Source organism: Coregonus clupeaformis, chromosome 27 (assembly GCF_020615455.1).
Source record: "Coregonus clupeaformis isolate EN_2021a chromosome 27, ASM2061545v1, whole genome shotgun sequence".
Taxonomy (NCBI): domain Eukaryota; kingdom Metazoa; phylum Chordata; class Actinopteri; order Salmoniformes; family Salmonidae; genus Coregonus; species Coregonus clupeaformis.
Window position 1 is genome coordinate 11,993,531 of NC_059218.1, and position 24,193 is coordinate 12,017,723.

The window sequence follows — 24,193 nt, forward strand, 5'->3', positions numbered from 1 at the left end:
CCACACAAACATTTATGACAAAAGCCTCAAATAAACATTTAACAAAAAAAAAACAGTAAAATAAACTGTAAATAAAGGTATGAGCAAAATCTCCTATTAGAAACATCATCTATTAGAAACTCATAACCAATACAAACAGTACACAAAACATTCTCTCAGACACACAACTTAAGTTTAGGTTGGGAGTGAGCACTGGAGAGGCCCCTGTCAACATAAGATATGTATGAGGAGGACTGATGTATATGTGTAATGTGTACACAGTAGGAGCTTCCTAATGTTGTTGAGCTCTGCAGTGGACTGCCTGGCCTACCTGTGGAGCTGTGTGGGGTCATGTCTGTATCAGCAGTAGTCTGAGATTAGAGTGAAAACCAGAGCCATTTATATACAGGCATGACCTAAATGATTGGCACCCTCGATAAATGAGCAAAAATAAATGAGCAAAAAAAGACTATAAAATAAATTCTACAAATGTTGCGCTATATTGTATGCAAAACATATATTTGTTTTAATTATATTATTTTATACTAATAAAATTGCTAATGAAAACAAATATCGAAAAGATGGGGGTAAACATTATTGGCACCCCTGTTTTCAATACTCCGGCACCCTCCCCTCGCGAGGAATGAGCCCTTTTCTAAAATGTTTTATGAGATTGGGGAACACATTGGGAGGGATCATAGACCATTCCTCCCTATACAGTGCTTTCTGAATGTATTCATACCCCTTGCTTATTCCACATTTTGTTGTGTTACAGCCTGAATTCAAAATTGATTAAATATTTTAAGAAATCTCACCCACCTACACAAAATATACCATAATGAAAGGTCCGAAAACATTTTTAATAGTACAAAAGAATTTAGTGACCCCCTTCTTGACAGCGGAGAGAAACATTTATGTTTTAAAGTACATTTCCTGCAATTGTACACATTTTGCCATGGGGCGTGCAGAAAATGTTGCAATTTTAAAACACATTTTATGCAATTCTGTTCATTTTGCTATGGGATGGAGAGACATTTGCAGTTTGAAAGCTAAATTCCTGCAATTCTACACCTTTTGCCATGTTAATATGATACAGTATGTGAGTGGGAGTGACTACAAAATCAAAATGGGGGCACCCTGGGGGTCAAAGCCCCTGGGCATATGCCCTGCGTGCCCGGTTGGTATCGGATAGCTGGCTAGACTAAATTACTCATCTAAAAAATGTTAGCTGACATGGCTAATTGAGTGACTGTCAGTGACTGACATAACAAGACAAAAACTGCAGATGCACAAGCACATTTCTAAAATGCACCTTGTGCATTCTACTATTCTAACTCTCAACAGTAAGTTCAGATCCCAAATGACCCACCATTAACATGGTCGCGACCCATACTTTAGGAAAGTGATCTAGATAGAACCCCATGGTTGGCACCGAACTCGCCTAGCCACCCATAGGAGTACATGGAAATTCTGTTTATACAGCTCTGAGAAAAACATGGTGGGTTGGGCCGGGGCTTACCTGTTGATGAGGAGGAGCCTCCCAGGGTGGGGCCAAACGGATCCAGAGAGAGAAGGTCATTATTGAAAGCAGGCCTACTGCGCACAGAGAGAGAGAGAGAGACAGAGACAGAGACAGAGACAGAGACAGAGACAGAGACAGAGACAGAGACAGAGACAGAGACAGAGACAGAGAGAGAGAGAGAGAGAGAGAGAGAGAGAGAAATTACTAAACAGTGAGAGAAGGGCACCAGAGGGTGTCAGTCAAGGAGCTTTTACTGTGATTGTTTCTGAGGCAGTTTTTAGCTGCGAAAGTTAGGGGACTTTTTATCCTGTACTTACTCGTTGAAAGATGCTGGAATCCTGGTCTTTCCCAACTCATCGCCTGGTCGAGGAAAGAACATACAAATTACGGACTTAACCTCGGCAGACACACAATGTTACATAGGTGCAGAGGTATGTCCCATACATAGGTTCCATAGGTGCAATGTTACATAGGTTACATAGGTGCAGAGGTATGTCCCATACATACCCACCTAGACACGCCCGTACATAAACACACACTGCAGAGAGCCAGAGAGCCCATGTTGAAGGACAGGGCTGCAGTGCTCTGTGTGGCTCAAACTAGAATGTGTGTTTAGGTGCTATGTGAAGCAGAGGTTCCCCACCAGCAAGATTTTCCTTTATTGGACACATATATTTGTTCAGATCTACATCAAACTACTTCCACTTAAGTGTCTCCTCTAAGACAGTGGCAAATATAGCCACAAACGCCGCATCTCCATACGTTTAGCATAGCTCTAGTTTTGTGAAATGGTGAAGATTCTAGTTTTGAAGCATTGCTAATAGCATTGTTATTAGCTAGCTATGTTAGCTATAGCTGTAGAGCACAGAATAAGCCAAGGTACTGTATGGTCCACTAGCCTAGGCTGTGGCAGTGGGACTGAGGTGGGGGTCTGGAGGCCTACCTGGCATGGTGTGTGGTGGGAGGTCAGACTGACTAGAGAGGTACATAGTACTCACCTGGCACCTGAGAGCCTAACCCTAGGATGGAATACACTCCTAAAAGCCTACTCATTCAAGGGTTTTTGTTTATTTTAACTATTTTCTACATTGTAGAAAAGTAGTGAAGACATCAAAACTTTGAAATTACACATATGGAATGATGTAGTAACCAAAAAAGTGTTAAACAAATCAAAATATATTTTATATTTGAGATTCTTCAAATAGCCACCCTTTGCCTTGACAGCTTTGGATACTCTTGGCATTCTCTCAACCACCTTCACCTGGAATGCTTTTCCAACAGTCTTGAAGGAGTTCCCACATATGCTGAGCACTTGTTGGCTGCTTTTCCTTCACTCTGCGGTCCAACTCATCCCAGACCATCTCAATTGGGTTGAAGTCGAGGGATTGTGGAGGTCAGGTCATCTGATGCAGCACTCCATCACTCTCCTTCTTGGTCAAATAGCCCTTACACAGCCTGGAGGTGTGTTGGGTCATTGTCCTGTTGAAAAACAAATGATAGTCCCACTAAGCCCAAACCAGCTGGGATGGCGTATCGCTGCAGAATGCCGTGGTAGCCATGCTGGTTAAGTGTGCCTTGAATTCTAAATAAATCACAGACAGTGTCACCAACAAAGCACCCCCACACAATCACACCTCCTCCTCCATGCGGAGATCATTCATTCACCTATACTGCGTCTCCTAAAGACACAGCGGTTGGAACCAAAAATTTCCAATTAGGACTCCAGACCAAAGGACATATTTCCACTGGTATAATGTCCATTGCTTGTGTTTCTTGGCCCAAGCAAGTGTCTTCTTCTTATTGGTGTCCTTTAGTAGCGGTTTCTTTGCAGCAATTTGACCATGAAGGCCTGATTCAGTTGATGTTGAGATGTGTCTGTTACTTGAACTCTGTGACGCATTTATTTGGGCTGCAATTTCTGAGGCTGGTAACTCTAATGAACTTATCCTCTGCAGCAGAGGTAACTGTGGGTCTTCCATTCCTGTGGCGGTCCTCATGAGAGCCAGTTTCATCATAGCGCTTGATGGTTGTTGCGATTGCACTTGAAGAAACGTTCAAAGTTCGTGAAATGTTCCGTTTTGACTGACCTTCATGTCTTAAAGTAACGATGGACTGTCGTTTCTCTTTGCTTATTTGAGCTGATCTTGCCATAATATGGACTTGGTCTTTTACCAAATAGGGCTATCTTCTGTACCTTGTCACAACACAACTGATTGGTTCAAACGCATTAAGGAAAAAAATTCCACAAATTCACTTTTAAGAAGGCACCTGTTAATTGAAATGGATTCCAGGTGACTACCTCATGAAGCTGGTTGAGAGAATGCCAAGTGTGTGCAAAGCTGTCATCAAGGCAAAGGGTGGATATTTGAAGAACCTCAAATATAAAATATATTTTGAATTGTTTAACACTTTTTTGGTTACTACATGATTCCATATGTGTTATTTCAAAAAAAAAATTAGTTTTGATGTTTTCACTATTATTCTACAATGTAAAAAATAGTAAAAATAAAGAAAAACCCTTGAATGAGTAGGTGTGTCCAAACTTTTTACTGGTACTGTACATATAAATAATATACTTCATATTTATTTTTCTTTCTTCATCCTTTACTCGCTAACCCCCACTAATATTTCATAGTGAGTTCACAGTTTGAGACTACGTGACTTGTTGCATTCCTCCATAGATAATTAATTAACTTGTTCGAGCATTAATTTGTCCAAGCAGAAAATCAAACATAGCAAAACATACAAATAGTTGCCAAAGCGCAGGAGGAAAAATATAACTTCTGACATGCTAAATAAAGACAAGCAATTAAGCAATTAATCTTACTCATAGCTTAGAGGAGGAATGGAAGTCATTTCTCAAATACACACATATAAAAAACAATCTATGTTTACTTTCGCTGGGGATATGTTGGTTTTGGCCAGGTTGATAGGATTTTGGGGAAAAAAAATCGACCCGAGCTAAGAAGAATGAAGTTGAAAACCCCCCTGGTTGCAGCCACAGAAGAGGAGGAAAGAGAGAGCGAGAGAGACAGAAAGACAGAGAGAGAGGAGTGTAAAATAAAATACTCACTGGATTGGTTCCTTCGCATTTGACCCTGAGAATATAAAACACACAAATTAACTACAGCAAGGATAAGTTACACACACACACACACACACACACACACACACACACACACACACTCACACACACACTCACACACACTCACACACACACTCACACACACACTTGGGACACACTGTGAACTTCAGCCCTCATTCTCCACAAAAAAAGACTCCCTAGAAAACCCAGAACATACTTCTTAATGTACAAAGACAAACTGAACATCAGGGAAAGTACATTTGAAGTAGATATGTTTTAAGAATCAACACTTGAGTAATAACTTACTTTCTGAATAATACTTCCTAAAAACAGAGATATGTGCAGTACAGGCTATATTTATCAGTGGCGACACAAAACCCCAAAATTGTCCCGAACAGTTCGAGTATACACTGAGTATACAAAACATTAAGGACACCTTCCTAATATTGAGTTGCACGCCCCCTTTTGCCTTCAGAACAGCCTAAATTTGTCAGGGCATGGACTCTACAAGGTGTCAAAAGCATTCTACAGGGATGCTGGCCCATGTTGACTCCAATGCTTCCCACAGTTGTGTCAAGTTGGCTGGATGTCCTTTGGGTGGTGGACCATTCTTGATACACACGGGAGACTGTTGAACGTGAAAAAACCCAGCAGCGTTGCAGTTCTTGATACAAATCGGTGCGCCTGGCACCTACGACCATACTCTGCCTTTGAACAGAGTATGGTCGTAGGTGCCAGGCGCACCGATTTAGTACTCTCCCTCTGAATGACACACATACACAATCCATGTCTCAATTGTCTCAAGGCTTAAAAATCCTTCTTTAACCAGTCTCATCCCCTTCATCTACACTGATTGGTGGATTTAACAAGTGACATGAATAAGGGGTCATAGCTTTCACCTGGATTCACCTGGTCAATCTATGGCATGGAAAGAGCAGGTGTCCTTAATGTTTTGTACACTCAGTGTAATTGATACATGGAAACTGTATTATTAACTATTAACTTTTTTCACACCAGTGTTAAAAACAGTCAATCACAGGATTAAGCCTCAAACACACATAAGACATTTAACCTAGGGTGAAAGAGTAAGCTGCACAGAACAGACAGGACACAGTATCTAACCCTGCACTGGGTTCAATCAGGTACTACACACAGAGGGTGAGACAGAGAGACCGACACTGCTAGTCACGGCAACCTACAGAAGATCTGCATGTACTTCTGTGTGACCCAATGGAAGCTAAGACCATCAATTCCAATAAAGCCTTTATTTCACACACTGAAAAAGATAAGGAGAGGGAAAAAGAAGAGGAACAGAAGGGGTTTAGAGGGAAGCAGCTAAGTGTACCGGGCAGGAGAACGGCAAAGAATGGGGAGGAAAAATGAAAAGGAAAGTGTCTTCAATAATTCACACCAGATGATGCAATGTTCGTCGTCACCTAGATTTTATAACTCAAGAACATTGAGCACAGAACATTTCCTTCAACATTAAAGTGGAAAAAAATAGTTACGAGATTTAAAGGAGGTAGTGATAAAAGAGAAAACATGAAGGAGGGAATATTCCAGTATTTAGGTGAAAGTCAAAGTAGAAAAAAAGACAAACAGTAGGTTGCTGTTTTCTGTCGTTGTACTGAGAAAATATTATTTGTAACGAACCAAGTCAGAAGTTCAGGCCTTGGAATAGCCAGAGAATGTTTTTCTTTAAGATACTCCTTAATGCTTAGAAAATATCTAATAAATTATCCATACATTTAGGAATTTTAGCCAAAGTTCATTGTTTAAAACAAACAGTATGTATAAAACATATCTGGAAAAACACTTCTACACACTTTGTCACATTTAATGGGCGACTAACCCCTATAAAGGGTGCATAAATAATCACATACAAGTAATGTCCAAACCAAGAAGTAAAATGACCCTAATAAAACGAGAGAGCAAAAGACCAATAGAGAGAGATAAAGAGAGTGTGGTAGAGTGAATGAGCGAGTGAGAGGATGAATGAGAAAACAAAGAGAGAGAGATTCCGTGACAGTTGTTTAGTGAGCAGTAGGACTCCTCTCGCTGATAGGGGGGGACTCCCCACACAAACACAGTGGTGAAGTTTAATGGCAGGCGCTAATTCCAACCTGTGCAGGCAGATAGAGAAAGACAGAGAGAGATAGACAGAGGCTCAGAGATTGAGAGATGAGATGGCAAGTCAGTCAGTTAAGGTTGAATGGAGAGCTCAACTCCAGGCAGAGAGGTCAAAGGTCAGGCCAGGCTTTGCGTGCGGTGCAGCTCTGACAGTCTCTGCATGCCAACCCATCCTATCCCATCCCATAACGTTACGTGACAGCAGGGTGAAGTGGTGTGTGTTTGTCTACTGACTCTACTGTGTAACACCACGCAACTAACTGTACAGAAGCTGCATCTGTCTAAGCCGGGGGATAGGGAGATTCTACTAAACTAGATGGAATTGTTTTAAGAAAGCCATACCAAGGATTATTTAGCTCTTTGATTTGGAATTTTAAGACCCCTTGAAGTATAAAAAATCTTGTTTGGCCTTACTGCTATTAGCCCATACAAAAGCATTAAATAACAGATTCACTACATGGAACAGATAGTCCCCAAACAAATATCTAAAAAGGAAGTTTGTTCTGAAGTGTCTGCGTGATGATCTGAGAGATATAAGATCAGGAAACATAGTTCATTTTTTTTCATGTACTTATTAACCTTTTCACGCGAGTTCCAAATATCTTTAACAGTCGCCCCAGCGTGAGTTTTTTTATGTGCGTGATGTCAAAATGCATTCACTGTTACAAAATGTGATTGTTACGCAACAGGACAGTTAACCCACGCTGCCCTCAAACCAAGGTACGCTGCCTGCTAATTATCTACAGGCTACATTTCAACTTGTCAATTTCAAATGATTTAGTAACAAGTTACATTTTCTAACAGTTTGAATTGAGGTGTGTTCCGCCTCCTCATTCATTCACAAAGAAGTAGCCCATTTCACTGCTGCGGACAATTTACCTTTGAGGCATTACTGAGCCGGACAAACTTCTCTCCTCGACGAGAGCCCAAGCAAACTTTTTCCTCCCTGGCACATTTTCCGGCTGGCACCCGCATTGCCTTCCCTACTAACAATAACTTTGGACATGTGTGCGTTCCTATCAAAGTAAGTGCCTTATTACATTATCATTGTAGTTTATGTATATTGTGTTGTCGTTTCTACTGTAGCACACCGTATGTATGTATGGAGCATAATGTATTTACTGTTTTATTCATGTTTTCAAGTCCTGGTGACAAAATCATGCATTCCGATTCTTGCATAGATTGTAATGGACACATACTGTATGATGTGTGTAAAATACTTTTTTGAGGGTTGTACTGATTATGATGAGCTAATGCTAAGCTAATTGCCAGCTATGTGTGGCGCCATGTTTGCAATGCATTCTGGTTGTCACGTAAACGTCTGTCAGACCAAAATGAGGAGAAGGGATGGTTCACTCATCTTTCCAGTAAACTTCCGGAAGTGAATGATGGAAGTGAATGATGGTAGACGACACACTCCCTTCAACATGCATACTGTAAAACAGACCCAACTCATCTTGTAACCTCTAATCTTCGGTTGACGCGAAAAAACAAACATGTCGGCGCGCACAAACGACCCATCGTCAGATTACTTTCTATTGTTTTTAAAGTGGTTTACTCAATTATTTCGATCACTGGTGAGGTCACCCGTGATGTGATGAATTGTAAATAATAATTGCTATTAGCTCATTCATATTATGGTTTCTGTCAGCCGAGAGTTAGCTAAATACGACCGCCCTGTGTTAGGTCACTCTTTCCTCAGTGCTATGACTAATGTAGCCAACATTTTCCGGTTTGGATGATTGTGTTATGCTGTCGCTACTTCTGTGAACGCCTGAACATTGCATCCAAAAAATAAACTGCTCACATTGAGGACAGAACGTTGTAAAGACTGTGTTTGTGCAATATGTTTCTGTGAAATATGCTTGATCAAACGATTGCATTGAACAGGGCAGCTTATTCATTCGCAGTGGTTACTCACGGCTGGCGAATTCTAGGAGTTCAAGTCCTTCCAAGCGAGCTGTCCTTGCGGTCCGAATGCAAATGGTAAATATAACAACATCCAGCATGTGTCCATACTGGAGATTTCCTTCACGGAGTCACTATCAAGAACAGACCCCTTACAAGAAGAGGTATTCTCTCAACTGTCAGCTCTGTTTATGATCCATTAGGTTTCCTCGCCCCATTCATATTAAAAGCAAATTCTTCAAGAGCTCTGCAAGCTAAAGTGTGGATGGGACAAAGTCATCCCCGAAGAACACTATTTCATGGAAGAGATGGCTCTCAGAGCTGGACTGACAGGTGCATGATGCCTGAGAACTTTGGTCAAGTCAAGACCTTCGGTGACGCAAGTGAACAAGGTTATGGCACGGCAAGTTACTTAGGTTCACAAACGGTATGGAAAAGATCCACATCGCATTCATGCTGGAAAAAAATCAAGGGTGACTCCACTCAAGCAGATGACGATCCCCAGACGAACTTGCTGCAGCAACATTTGCGGTGCGAGTGGACCGGATGTTAAGGTTGGAGCTCCAGATTGAACTCAAGGAGTCAACTTTCGGGACAGACAGTCAGTCTGTGCTAAAATACATCTGCAACGATACCAAGAGATTCCATACCTTTGTGGCTAATAGGGTTGCTGTGATCCGTGACCTATTGAAAGCAAAACAGTGGAGTTATTTGAACTCCAAACACAACCCAGCTGACGATGCCTCAAGAGGGTTACATGTTGAAACTTTCCTGAACTCAAAGAGATGGCTCAAAGGACCAGAATTCCTGGAAAAAGCAGAAACACAATGGCCGAAAGTCCCTGAGGAGCTTGGCTCCATCCCTCCGGATGATCCAGAGGTGAGAAAAGACGTCTTCGTGAATAGTACAAGTGTGGAAGAAAAGAGTCCAACCAGCAAACTGATTGAGTACTATTCGACATGGAACAGCTTGAAGAAAGCAGTTGCCTGGATGCTGAAACTGAAACTACTTCTTCTACAGTTAAGCCAGAAAAGGAAAGTTCTCACAAAAACTGATCCAGGATTTCAGAGTTTAACAAACTCACTGAAGGAATAAATTGACAAGTTCAAACTGACATGTGGAAAAGAAAGTCTGTCTGTGGATGACCTAGATGAAGCAGAAACTGTCATAATTTGATTTGAGCAAAGACGACACTTTAAACAAGAAATTGCACTCGTTGGGAAAGGAAGACAATGTGCCAAGGGAAGTGGCTCAATCTGTAAGCTTGATCCAATTGTTGACAATGGCATTCTGAGAGTGGAAGGAAGGTTAAGCAAAGCTGCTATGCCTACGGAACTAAAGAATCATATGATCCTGCCCAAAGACTCCCACATCTCCAGACTGATCTTACTCCACATCCATGAGCAGGTTGGCCACTCTGGGAGAGGTCACATGCTTTCCAGACTTCACCAGCAATATTGGATTCCCTGTCCCAACTCCTTAGCAAGGAAGATCCTTAAGAGCTGTGTCTTCTGTAGGCAGATGCAAGCTAGAGCTGGAGAACAGAAGGTGGCCGACCTTCCACAAGATCGGGTGTCACCGCCTTTCATGTGAAGCGGTATGGTTTGATCTTTACTTGCCTTGTGAGTTGAGATGTCCATCTAGAAGTTGCTAGTTATCTGGATACTGATTCCTGCATCAATGCCCTGCGCAGGTTCATCTGTCGAAAGGGCCCAGTAACAAGTATCAGAACAGACAATGGCACCAACTTTGTTGGAACACACAGAGAGAGCTAGGAGAAGCGCTGAAAGAGCGACATGGTCATTCAACCCTCCCTCTGGAGCCCACCATTGGGGAGTATGGGAGAGGTTGATCCGACTGGTGAAAAATATCCTCTATTCAGTCCTGGATGATGAGGCTTTGCAGACAGCCTTGTGTGAAGTTGAGGTGATCATGAACGACGAACCAATCACAACTGTAACGAATGACCCAAATGATCTAGAACCCCTGACTCCGAACCATCTGCTTCATCTGAAAGCAAAGCCAGTCCTGCCACCAGGCTATTCCAGAGAAGAGACCTATACTCACGAAGGAGATGGAAGCAAGTACAATATATCACTGACCTCTTCTGGAAGAGATGGATAACGGAGTATCTTCCACTTATGCAGGAGCGGAACAAGTGGAACAAAACTAAGAGAAACTTCAGTCCTGGTGACCTTGGCTAATGGGGCGTGTGGTGGAGGCTTTGCCAGGGGCCAAAGGTCTTGTCCGGAGCATTTTTTTGATGTTGAACACTTCAAATCTGGGACTGAGATCAATGGACTCTTGTCATAAATGGGACCTTGAATATTTGTATATAGCTATTAACTGTAATACTGCTCTGGTATAGTATGTTTTGTGTGTTGGCTAATTTTTTTTATATTAAGTAATTGTTATGCATTCAGTGCAGTTAACAATTAGGGGCCGGTATGTTAGAGCCGATTTAGACATATTTGTATAAAAGACAGAACAAACAGAGCTCCATGTTCGTGTGTGTAAATATATGAAATATGAATGTATGTGATGAAATATTAGGTACGTACCTTTATGATTTATATTTACCTGATTGAGATGTATTCCTTTGTTATTAGTGTACCTTAGTTTTTGCCTCCCCCTGTTGCCCATTCATTGTACTGTGGTAAGTGTGTTAGTGATAAGATAAAGGCAGGAAGTTGGGCATTCGGGGGGAGGGGAGTCCTAGCTAGACAGGGGAGCTGTATAGTCTTTTGACCATTCAGACATAGCCAAACAGGCCATATTATGTATTTTTCACATCAAGTAATCTATGTTTTAAGTTGATTGGAGAATAATTTCTTGTTAGATATAAGAGGAACAAACCTTTTTGTTGCACCATATCCCTGGATCTCATTGAATGTTTTTGCTGTTTGGGAACTTCGAATGTGGACTGTATGCATCCGAAACAATCCCGCTACTTCATGAAGATGGTTGAGAGAATGCCAAGAGTGTGCAAAGCTGTAATCAAGGCAAAGGGGTGGCTACTTTGAAGAATTTGTTTAACACCTTTTTGGTTACTACATGATTCCATGTGTTATTTCATAGTTTTGATGTCTTCACTATTATTCTACAATGTAAAAAATTGTAAAAAGAAATAAAAACCCTGGAATGAGTAGGTGTGTCCAAACTTTTGACTGGTACTGTATATTTAAAATAATTATGTTTTTTTTTTATTTGGCCTTACTGCTATTATCTACATGTAACAACAGATAGTCCCCCAAAAATCTGAGAGATATAAGAAAGATCAGGAAACATTTGTTGTTGTTTTTTCTACATGTATTTTACCCCTTACAGTCTCCATATATACACTCTACTTTTTAACTGGTACCGGGGGACCTTCAGACGAGTCTTGTGAGGCCTGTGGACATCTTAGAGAAAAACAACTGATATGTACATGTCCGTGAGAGTCCATCCCCTTTCCACCGAGGGGCCATATTAGTGTGTAGCCCACACTGTTCGGACGCTACAGAAAGAAGTTGGCAGATCGGCTGTACCGACTTCAGACGAGTCCCAAGACGCTTGTGGGGGTCATAAAGTACAGAGAACCCCACCTCTAGCCCTTTCATCTTTCACCACAGATGCGGAAGTGTGACATCGGCGGACGCAGTTGATTGAGACGCATCCAATGCAAAAAACAGATATCTCTAGCTTAAAGTGACATTGGGGATTTTTTGATTATGTTAATTTGATTTCCGCGGGGGCGCGGACATTGACTCTAGGGGGTTAAATAGAGTGTTCGAGAGACTAGAGACATTGCCATTCCACCTGTGCCTTTAAACAGTTGTGTTAAAGTAAGAGAAAAAACAAGTGACCAAAAGTGGAGACTATTTGTGACACTTTGTTCCCTACTACCGGTCTTGTAAATAACAAACACAGGCAAATGAAAAATAATGATGTTTGAATTCTAACTCCACTCTGATGTGTGGAGATTTCAATCTTTCAAGAAAAACTCAACTTAACTTTCTGAATGAGCTCACTCACTCCCATTGTCCACAGTGACTCATCTTAGAGAACAGAGACAATGGTCCAACCAGGGAGAAGAAAGGAATACAGCAGTAAAGACTTTCAAATATGTATGATACAGTGACTGTCTAATGTTTCTGTCAGAAGGAGAGCTTTTTGATAAGTACCCATTTCCCAGAACTTACAGGGGAAATACAATGTACTGTTGCCCCCTAGTGTTAGAGAGGAGATGGGACAGACAGACAGACGGGGAAACTCTACTGCTCCTCAGACAGGCAAATTGAGAGAGTAGACGCACTAAAGTTAGTGACTGGGTCCAGCTGAAGTGTACAGTGGAAATCTTATGGAGTTAGATAGGATATAGCTCAGAATAAATGTGTATCTACATGCTTAGAGAATTATTTCAGTGGTAATGGTAGTACTGTATATCACTGTCTTAGTCTTAACCTTGTAGGATATCGGATCTCCTTTATCCCAAACATGTATTTTCAAAGTATTCAAGTGTGGAGGACTCCTTCACCAAGGTGGGAGGTGAGGAATTATTGATTGATATATTGATCATAATATAGAATAATGATGCCATTTAGCATACGCTTTTATCCAAAGCGACTTACAGTCATGCGTGCATACATTTTACCTACGGGTGGTCCCAGGTATCGAACCCACTAATCTGATGTTGCAAGCGCCATGCTCTACCAACTGAGCTACAGAGGACCGAAAAGTTTGTGACTGTCAATATGTGTGTGGAATCTCTGACAGGATTGTGGAGCAACAGGTTTCTATCAAATGAAGTTGTACAGACTACAGAATTGACGTACCGAGGTTGGTGGCGACAGGCTGATGTTTCCGATGGAGGCCTTGAGTTCGTCGATGGTGGCTCGGCTCTGGTGCGTCCCGTTGTTGGGCGCCACCGGCTTGATCTCCACGCGGAACTTCCTGGGTTCATCCTCGTCCTCCGAGTCACTCGATGAATAGAACGAGTTCTCTTTGGCATGTGGAACACAAGGTTAAGGAGTAGAACAGACCATAACACACAGCCAGCCCAGATTAGTGGCTGTACGGCAATATAGTGGCTTCATAGTGACATGGTAACATGAAACCAAGAGTGACATCTAATTGAATACATCTTAGAATGGGATCGGTGCAAAAAGGAATGATAAGATGCCTTTGAATACAAAGAGTGTTGGAGGATATCATTTTCGTTGCGGTCTTCCGGTCTGATACAGAAGCCATCTTCATCAACCGTAGGAACATTCTAGAAGAGAGACAACAAAATATTGGGTCATTAATGCACATAACTTGCTGTGGTATTTTCTGCTAGCATGTGTGTGACACTCACAGCGTTCTGGAAGTCTATGGTGCCATAGTACCCAGGAGGAGCTCCGTTGGCATTATTCTACAGCACAGAGCAGAGAGAGATGAAGAGAGCGAGAGAAGCAGAGAGAGAGAGAGGGCGAGAGAGGCAGAGAGCGAGAGAAGCAGAGAGAGAGAGGGGCAGAGAGCGAGAGAAGCAGAGAGAGAGAGGGGCAGAGAGCGAGAGAAGCAGAGAGCGAGAGAGAGGGCGAGAGAGGCAGAGAGAGAAGCAGAGAGAGAGAGAGAGAGAGAGAGAGGGCGAGAGAGGCAGAGAGAGAGAGAGAGGGCGAGAGAGGCAGAGAGAGAGAGAGAAGCAGAGAGAGAGAAAGAGGGAGAGAAAGGCAGAGAGAGAGAAAGAGGGAGAGAGGCAGAGAGAGAGAGAGAGGCAGAGAGAGAGAAAGAGGGAGAGTGAGGCAAAGTGAGGCAGAGAGAAAAAAAAGGAGTGAAGGGATTGAGCAAATCCTGCCACTACTACTTCAATAATTTACACATATTTGCAATACTATTGCATGATGATGACACTACAAAATAATTAACTAGTATAATAATACAGTATCATACATACTATTGAATTAATGTAATTCAAATAAATGCCATTTTAAAGTATGTAACTGAAGGGTACTCACAGCAGCTTCAACTTCTGTCGACTCCCTGAGCACGGGCCAAAAGAAACAACCAAGAGTAGTTTCATACTCATAAAAAGTCCATGGTCATAAAAGTTTAACATTTTATCATTGAGTCCAATGAAGCTAAATGAGTATCATCCATCAGGCCACCAAACCTGGGTTACATGAGTATTTTAATATTTGTTATTTAAATTCTTGTTTCTGTGTATTTTAGTATTTTCAAATAATGTGGCCCGCATCACCTACTTCTATTGGAAGTATTTTCAAATAATTTCCTATAAATAGTAGACTATTTGAAAGAGTTTTCAAATACTTATTTCGAATACTATTTACAAATACAGTATTTGAGATACTTGAACCTACAGTTGAAGTCAGAAGTTTACATACACTTAGGTTGGAGTCATTAAAACTCGTTTTTCAACCATTCCACAAATTTCTTGTTAACAAACTATAGTTTTAGCAAGTGGGTTAGGACATCTACTTTGTGCATGACACAAGTAATCTTTCCAACAATTGTTTACAGACAGATTATTTCACTTATAATTCACTGTATCACAATTCCAGTGGGTCAGAAGTTTACATACACTAAGTTGACTGTGCCTTTAAACAGCTTGGGAAATTCCAGAAAATGATGTCATGGCTTTAGAAGCTTCTGATAGGCTAATTGACATAATTTGAGTCAATTGGAGGTGTACCTGTGGATGTATTTCAAGGCATACCTTCAAACTCAGTGACTCTTTGCTTGACATCATGGGAAAATCAAAATAAATCAGCCAAGACCTCAGAATTTTTTTTTGTGGACCTCCACAAATCTGGTTCATCCTTGGGAGCAATTTCCAAACGCCTGAAGGTACCACGTTCATCTGTACAAACAATAGTACGCAAATATAAACACAATGGGACCACGCAGCTGTCATACCGCTCAGGAAGGAGACGCGTTCTGTCTCCTAGAGAGGAACGTACTTTGGTGCGAAAAGTGCAAATCAATCCCAGAACAACAGCAAAGGACCTTGTGAAAATGCTGGAGGAAACAGGTACAAAAGTATCTATATCTACAGTATAAAACGAGTCCTATGTCGACATAACCTGAAAGGCCGCTCAGCAAAGAAGAAGCCACTGCTCCAAAACCACCATAAAAAAGCCAGACTACGGTTTGCAACTGCACATGGGGACAAAGATCGTACTTTTTGGAGAAATGTCCTCTGGTCTGATGAAACAAAAGTAGAACTGTTTGGCCATAATGACCATCGTTATGTTTGGAGGAAAAAGGGGGTTGCTTGCAAGCCGAAGAACACCATCCCAACCGTGAAGCACGGGGGTGGTAGCATCATGCTGTGAGGGTGTTTTGCTGCAGGAGGGACTGGTGCACTTCACAAAATAGATGGCATCATGAGGAAGGAAAATTATGTGGATATATTGAAGCAACATCTCAAGACATCAGTCAGGAAGTTAAAACTTGGTCGCAAATGGGTCTTCCAAATGGACAATGACCCCAAGCATACTTCCAAAGTTGTGGCAAAATGGCTTAAGGACAACAAAGTCAAGGTTTTGGAGTGGCCATCACAAAGCCCTGACCTCAATCCTCTAGAAAATTTGTGGGCAGAACTGAAAAAGTGTGTGCGAGCAAGGAGGCCTACAAACCTGACTCAGTTACTCCAGCTCTGTCAGGAGGAATGGGCCAAAATCCACCCAACTTATTGTGGGAAGCTTGTGGAAGGCTACCCGAAACGTTTGACCCAAGTTAAACAATTTAAAGGCAATGCTACCAAATACGAATTGAGTGTATGTAAACTTCTGACCCACTGGGAATGTGATGAAAGAAATAAAAGCTGAAATAAATCACTCTCTACTATTATTCTGACATTTCACATTCTTAAAATAAAGTGGTGATCCTAACTGACCTAAGATAGGGAATGTTTACTAGGATTAAATGTCAGGAATTGTGAAAAACTGAGTTTAAATGTATTTGGCTAAGGTGTATGTAAACTTCCGACTTCAACTGTAGGTCTGCAGGACACCCCCATTAAAAAGCAAGATCATTTGAATTTATCTTGGATAATTTGAAACAGAACCAGTCATTTAAAGACTCTCCACAAAGCCATCCCATCCTAGTCCCAGACAGTGGAAAGTACATAATTAACATTATATAAACTACTTACAAATCCTTGATAAATACTTTTCCAAGTGTAAAAGTAGAAACCGTATACTCACGTGGAGTCTGTGTCCTTGTTGTCTTTCCGGCGGCCCGGGATCGCAAATGTTTTTCTCTTTTTGGGTTTGGCTCCTAGTAACAAACCAAAGGAGTGCGTGTGAGACTGAACAAATGTATTTGTTTTGACAAATATCAGTGAACTCCAAAACGAAAGAAAAGTGATGAATCAGTAACTTTTAGAAACACTCATAATTCTTTAAATGTATCACAATAGAGCTGGAGAAGTGGTCAGACAACTTAAAACATTTAGACTAAGTGTTACCACACATTTAATTGTGAAATATAAAGTCTGACTTTTCACATTTATTTCAGATTTTCATCCAGTTTTCTGTTGGTTTGTTTCATTGAGGTGGGAATAGACTATAGAACAGTAGGGCACAAGCGTGTGTGTGTGACTTACCTTCAGTGGCGATGGCAGTGTTGCACTCCTCAAACTCAATAGGACCTGATAAGACAGAAACAATCATTTAGGTTCATTTGGCATTAAGAGCAGGGATTGGCAGCTTTGATGGGGGTGGGGGCCACAAAACATCTGAACTCATAATGAGGGGCCACAATGGCTCGCGGGTCTGCATACCCACATCCTTACCAGAGCCGGCCCTAGCCTTTTGGGGGCACTAAGTAAAATACGTTTTAAGAGTTAATTTCCTGCAATTCTACACATTTTGCCATAGGGCTGAGAGAAGATTTTGAATTTTATAACTGATTTCATGCAATTCTACTCATTTTGCGATAGGTTGGAGAGAAATGTTTGCAGTTTTGAATATGATATCTGAGTGAGAGTAACTAACAAAATCAACGGAGGCCCCCCGGATGGTAATTTGACCATGATTACTACAACATTTACATTTACATTTACATCATTTATCAGACGCTCTTATCCAGAGCGACTTACAAATAGTCAAAACAAGTTTAGATAGCTGGCTAAACTAACTTACCAATCAAAACATTTTTAGTTGACATGGTCTAATTGAGTGACTGTTAGTGACTGACATAACAAGAGAAAAACTGCAGATGCACAACCATATTTTGAAATTGCACCTTGTGCATTCTACTATTCTAACTTTTGGGGGAGGGGTTTTGTGTGTTTTGGGGGGGAAATTGATCCGAAAGGGGCGCCGCATGTGCCGCCATTTGCCCATCCCTTCCCTAGAGTCTCCTGATAAGACAGAAACAATAAGTTAGGTTAATTTGGCATTTAAGAGGAGAATGTACGGCTGTGACGATCAAGGAATTTTGGATGACGGTAATTGGCCAGCAACATGACCACTGTCATCGTAATAACCGTTCAAACAGCAAAACATATATTATGTATTATTTTTTTGTCTCATCGCTGCAACTCCCCAACGGGCTCGGGAGGCGAAGGTCGAGTCATGCGTCCTCCGAAACATGACCCGCCGAACCGCGCTTCTTAACACCCGCCCGCTTAACCCGGAAGCCAGCCGCACCAATGTGTCGGAGGAAACACTGTTGAACTGACGATCGAGGTCAGCTTGCAGGCGCCCGGCCCGCCACAAGGAGTTGCTAGAGCGCGATGAGCCAAGTAAAGCCCCCCCCCCGGCCAAACCCTCCCCTAAACCAGGCGACCCTGGGCCAATTGTGTGCCGCCCTATGGGACTCCCGATCACGTCCGGTTGTGATACAGCCCGGGATTGAACCCGGTCTGTAGTGACGCCTTTAGCTCTGCGATGCAGTGCCTTAGACCGCTGCGCCACTTGGGAGGCCCAAAAACATAAAAAAATTTAACGCACATTTTCTCCTCTCCTGACTGCATGTGCTGCCAAATAAATACAATTAATAGAACAGGCATCTCCATTCAAGTCAATAATGGCAAAATGGGTAGACTGGCGGCCATTGCGAGTGTACCCATAGGAGCAAAGCAGGAAGTAAAAGCAGGAAGTAAAAGCAGGAGGTGTAGCCATCTATGTGCCGTGATTTGTTGATTCAACTCAACTGACATAAAACAAAAACAATCCATTGCATGAGCCACATCAGTTAAAATAATTTGAATGAACATTCTACATTTCCATGGAAATTATTGCATCACAATACACGGCAGCCATTGCGAGTGTACACAAGTTTACCAGTCAAATTGACAGGGTTAGAGCTTCCATGCCATGCTGCTGCATTGTGGGGGGTGTTGCCTAGGCAACCGACTCATTTTCTACAACGCCTTGCTTGTTTTAGCACGTTGTTAAGAGCCCATGTTACCGCAGAAACGGACTCAACTGAATGAATGCCCGGCCGTCCCGTCTTCAGTCAGCAGTTTGTTCCACAAAAACAACAATTTAAACAGTTAAGACTGTTATTTTATTTTCATGACGGTCTTCATCCATAACCGTCGGTTACACGGTTATACGGTAATTGTGCCAGCCCTAGGTGAATGACCCTCGGCTGGCAGTGCTGTGAATGCCGCCCGCACACACACAGCTTGGCAGGAACACACAGCATCCAGTCAGGTACACACACACACACAGGCTTGGTAAATGGTCCATACTGATCCTAGAGGGCAGACAGGGTCAATAGCACAGTCAACACAGTGTCTGGTGGCCATCAGCGAGATGTGACACTCTATCCTGAACCAGGGGAAAACACTACAGCACACTGCAGTACAGCACGCTACACACATTCATAGCACTCATGAACACATACAGACACACACACTGCAGCACGCAATACAAACAAACACACATTACAGCATGCGCATTCATGTATAGCCACACTAACAAGCAATCAGTATTCCTCAGTCTCTCTCTCTCTCTCACACACACACACACACACCCTCACAGCACTTTTAGACACACACTCTCTCATGGACATACACACACGTTTAAGACAATTATAGTGTACATACTGTAAACCTGAAACCGCTCTAAAACAACAAATAAAATAACACCTGCCATTCAAACTAAGCAGACTAGCAAGTTCTAAATCCCTCTAACAGGTTTGAGCCACTGAACCACTTAAAGTGTCACAGAGTGAGGTGTTTAAAACCCATGGACAGACACACCCCACTAACCTGATCTGCCCTTCTTGCATGCGAGAGCGCGCGCACACACTAAACACACAGAGCTTGTGAGTTGGCGCCGTCTCAGTCTTAACCATCTAATGATAAAGCATATAGTGATAATTCAATAAATATACACGTAAAAAAATAAATAAAAAAATGGTCAAGTCTGCTTGGAGGAATGACCTTGATGTAATTTGGAGCCAAACCAGATTCTCACAAGAAAAAATAATTAATACATAAATGAATAAGAAAAACCCCTGCGAAAAACAAAAGATCTGGCTTAATTTAATGTTAATCAATTATACATATTTACCTCTGAGCTCTTGCACTTGGAATGCCACGCGTCTTGAGAAAACATTAAGGAGGGAGTTTTCATAGGGTTGGAGATGTATTAACACACACAATTCAAAAAGCTGTGGGAAAAACCAACACTCATGATGAATGTGCATGTAAATAGAATAAGACCCCATATAATGTTAGCGCAATGACGCAAGTCAACCAGTCAAAAGCTATTGTCTTATGGTTTATCATCAGCAGACAGTAAGACGATAAGTATGACTTTTACTTTGTTTTATGTAAATTTTCTTAGAGGAATAATCTATGAACAATAAATGAATTACTATTAACATGAGATTAAAGTGGTATAGTTTATAATATATGGAATAAATATGATTTTATTAATTTTGTTATCTATTTTGTCCGTTGATAAAGCAATCTAGGGATTCCGTGACTACACAGCCTACTCATCAGAACACAGATCCGTTGCAAGTTCCTTTTTGAGCATGTTCCTTTGTATTTATCTTCTTAAAAGCTGATGCACGACACGCAGTCTGCATTTACTAGCCTATACGAGACCATGGAAAGAGAAAAGAAAGAAGAGAGGGGAGGAGGCCAGCCTTGGGCAAGATTTTATTTCCATGGCACCAAAATGCCTTGACCTGAAAAAGAAAAGCTAATGATATTTTAGTCAAACATATACCGCAACAGCGGTTCAATGCAGCCTTCCCCAGAGAACGTCAGTCACGGGCAGAATTTACGCATTGTTCAGGGCGCGCAGAGCTCGGAGAAGCGCAGGGAAGCGGCGAGGCACGCGTCACGCCAACTGAAGTGGATAGAGTAGACCAATGACCGATCTACTCTACTGTGCAATATCAGGCCGTCTACCGTTAGCTCTTCACCGCCGGCTAACACACACTGACGTGACTGCTGTTTGTGTGTGCGCTCCGTTCCAATCAAAACACCAAGCTCATCCAAGAACTAGTTCACGAGAGAGAGAGAGAGAGAGAGAGAGAGAGAGAGAGAGAGAGAGAGAGAGAGAGAGAGAGAGAGAGAGAGAGAGAGAGAGAGAGAGAGAGAGAGAGAGAGAGAGAGAGAGAGAGACCATTGCTCAATCCACACGGTGCTGACAAGCAGGTATATTTACTTAGCGAAGAGGGAACACTTACATTTACCATAATCTCCAAAAGTATTAAACAGTTGCTGCCGTTGCCAAACACCCATAATAACCAATTATACGAGAATAATAATAAACATATTTGAAAGAACATTTCTAAAGCCTATACTTAGGCTACTCCACATTGCATGACTGACCATTACTGCTATTGCCTGAAATAAAGCATGAACAGTGCAGGAACCTTTCGCTGACAGCATCCTACAATTGCATCTGACAATATTTACGCACACACAGACTACAGCAAAAAACCTACACACCAGACACGCTAATCTTACCTAAATCTGCACAGGCGGCATTAGGAACCGTTTAAACATTTCATAAACAGACAGACGACTTTGTTTACATAGAGGACGAGGTTTCTTTTCTATTTCTCGTTCTCTCTCTCTCTGTGAGGGAAGCATGGAGTCGAGTCACACATGAGCGGAGAATGTTTTTTAAAAATTGCATATGCTTCATATGGTGCTCGGAGCGGAGCGGGGAGAGAGCGAGGGAGAGAGCGGGGGGTTTGCGTGTCTGGCTAGCTGCCAGTTGACAGCTCAGCTGGATATCGGTGAACACTGCGAATCCCCCCTCGCAGCGTGTCACTTTGGGATTGTTTCCGCAGTAGAATGTTTATTCAAGCTCCCTCTCTAAAGGCACTGGACCGGCCATCCGTTCAGCTATTTCATCAAGGGACAGGCAGGTTATTCTTCTGACACGACCTAGGCCACGGTGCGATCTCTAATGAACAGCTTGATACGGGGAGGAATTTTACAACTGTTTTCAGCCCTCAATTCATTCTGCTGTCAAAACAAAATGAAGGCTGCCGCTGTCCGGATGCCACGTCTGGACACAGGGGTCAAGGGTCACCGTTTGTATACACACAAACACACGGGCCCTTTGTGTCGGTTACCTGATGGGATGCGGTGCAAGCCCCTGGGAAAGCCACAATGCCTACCATAACACGAGACCGGCTGTAATCATAGATAACCATGTACCTTCCTCAGTAGTAAAAAGGATAGTATAGGCTATACATGAATATGGAGATGAGAGAAGGATGTGTAAGGTAAAGATGAGGATGCCCCATTATCCTTGCCATATTTATATGATAATCAACCCACTTTCTTTAGGCTACAATGATTGGCTTTGAGAACAATTAGGATCTAATAAACTCCTGACACGCAAGGTTTTACACAGATGAGTGAGCGAGAGAGTGCAAGACCAACCGAGCGAGTGGGAGGGAGGGAGAAGGAGTTACACCATTTGGAGAGATTTCCCTTGATTACTGTAGCATGTCGTAGTTTACACAAGAGCCTTTGTTGAGCTCCTGACCTCCAGAAGAGCTTTGGTTCTGGCTGCTTAGTTCAGTCTGTAGCCTCAACACAGCAGTGTGTGTGTGTGTGTGTGTGTGTGTGTGTGTGTGTGTGTGTGTGTGTGTGTGTGTGTGTGTGTGTGTAGGGCTCTAAAGTGAGACTAATTTGGTAGCATATGCAATTAACTATTTTGCTGTGCGACAAGGAGTTTTATTTTGGGAGCACTGTGCGACTATGAAGAAAATCTCCCAGATAATAATTGTTGTAATGATGTAATGATAAGGTTTCACTGTACCGTTGTTTCTGAGTGCCCTAGAGAAACAAGCGAGTGCAGATTCGTTAGCATCATGGTTGCACCATTACTACAGGGAAAATGGCTTGCTTCTAGACCAACCAGGTCAAAAGATCTGACACATTACCAGCGGATCGCCAGGACCTCATTTTAAATTCATAAACCATGTCGTGGGCCGTTCTAAAACTACTCACGCACCGTTAACCATTTGTTCCCTCATTGGCTAGCTAACAACCTGATAACTTTACCAGTATATCCAAACCTTTGGGGGCACAGAAATAAAGGAAAAAGTATTGCTTCTTCAGGCGATCAATGATCATAGAAATGAATGAATGACAGATCTCTTGCATGTCCTCATCGCGAACCTGACTTTTTAAAAGAGACAGTGTACAATTTTCAATGTGATGCATCTCAATAGGAAAATAGTGCTTTTACCATAGACTGTAAAACATATGGACGAAGCCATCGATGACGTCACCCCATTGTTTCTTATGAGAATGCTGTGGCGCGTTTGAAGATCAGGAAGTGTAATTTTAGTGTGTCACCATCTTGCTAAGTCATAAATAGCTCTGTAAGGTATGCAATGAGTGTCATGACAAGGTATGCAATGAGAGACATTCCTTTAAAAAGGAACTCAGGCATGCCCCACAGTTTGGGAACCACTGCTCTAGGAAGTGCCGTTGAAGGCTAGCTCAGTGCTGCCTCCTCTCATTGAATATACTGGCCGACCGAGGTACTACACCTGCCATTACCAACTAAATTATCCTTTTAACTTCATCTGTGTTTGGTTAAAGGACATATATCTGGTGAAATAAAAGCAATGGCAGGTATTCGTATTAACATTTTAGCTTTTATAATAAACAAATGTATTTACAGTGTTACATATTTGTCTCTTGGGCAATCTTTTTTATTTTATTTAGAGCCCTGGGTGTGTGGTGTGCCTAGAGATGGCGCTGCAGTGGAAAGCAGCCGTTTTACGGGGTCCTGACCAATTCTGCTATTTCGTGTGTTTTTTTTTACACTGATCGTAACTTTCTTTGTATATAATATCTCCACCCTCATTTCCTATGACCGAAAACAGCTTCTGGACATCAGAACAGCGATCACTAACCTCAATTTGGATGACAATTTCTACTTCAACGAGCCAGCAGCTCTGGACGTTCTGCATACTCCGGACCAGGCCCTAATCCCCGGGACTCAAAAGAGGAAACGATGGCGCAAAAGAGGCAAATGAGCCGGCATCCTGACAAGACTATGTTGGTGAGCAAATAAACCGCCTCTACCCTTCATTCTAAAGAACATACTGGACGAGCTCCGCTCGAGACTATCCTATCA

General features: G+C 42.1%; 1 protein-coding gene across 4 annotated transcripts in view; it reads right to left on the bottom strand.

Annotated features, from left to right (window-relative positions):
• Window positions 1–24,193, bottom strand: part of fcho2 (FCH and mu domain containing endocytic adaptor 2) — a 95,071-nt gene that overhangs the window by 20,560 nt on the left and 50,318 nt on the right. For 3 of the 4 annotated variants that reach the window (XM_045208039.1, XM_045208037.1, XM_045208040.1), the window contains exons 9-17: window positions 17,212–17,256; window positions 16,811–16,883; window positions 14,600–14,624; window positions 13,960–14,016; window positions 13,815–13,875; window positions 13,439–13,614; window positions 4,575–4,599; window positions 1,819–1,861; window positions 1,499–1,575 (exon numbers count right to left, since the gene is read on the bottom strand). In XM_045208039.1, coding sequence (XP_045063974.1) covers window positions 1,499–1,575; window positions 1,819–1,861; window positions 4,575–4,599; window positions 13,439–13,614; window positions 13,815–13,875; window positions 13,960–14,016; window positions 14,600–14,624; window positions 16,811–16,883; window positions 17,212–17,256 — 582 coding nt within the window. The remainder of the gene's footprint in view (window positions 1–1,498; window positions 1,576–1,818; window positions 1,862–4,574; window positions 4,600–13,438; window positions 13,615–13,814; window positions 13,876–13,959; window positions 14,017–14,599; window positions 14,625–16,810; window positions 16,884–17,211; window positions 17,257–24,193) is intronic. The other variant, XM_045208038.1, reaches the window with a different exon arrangement.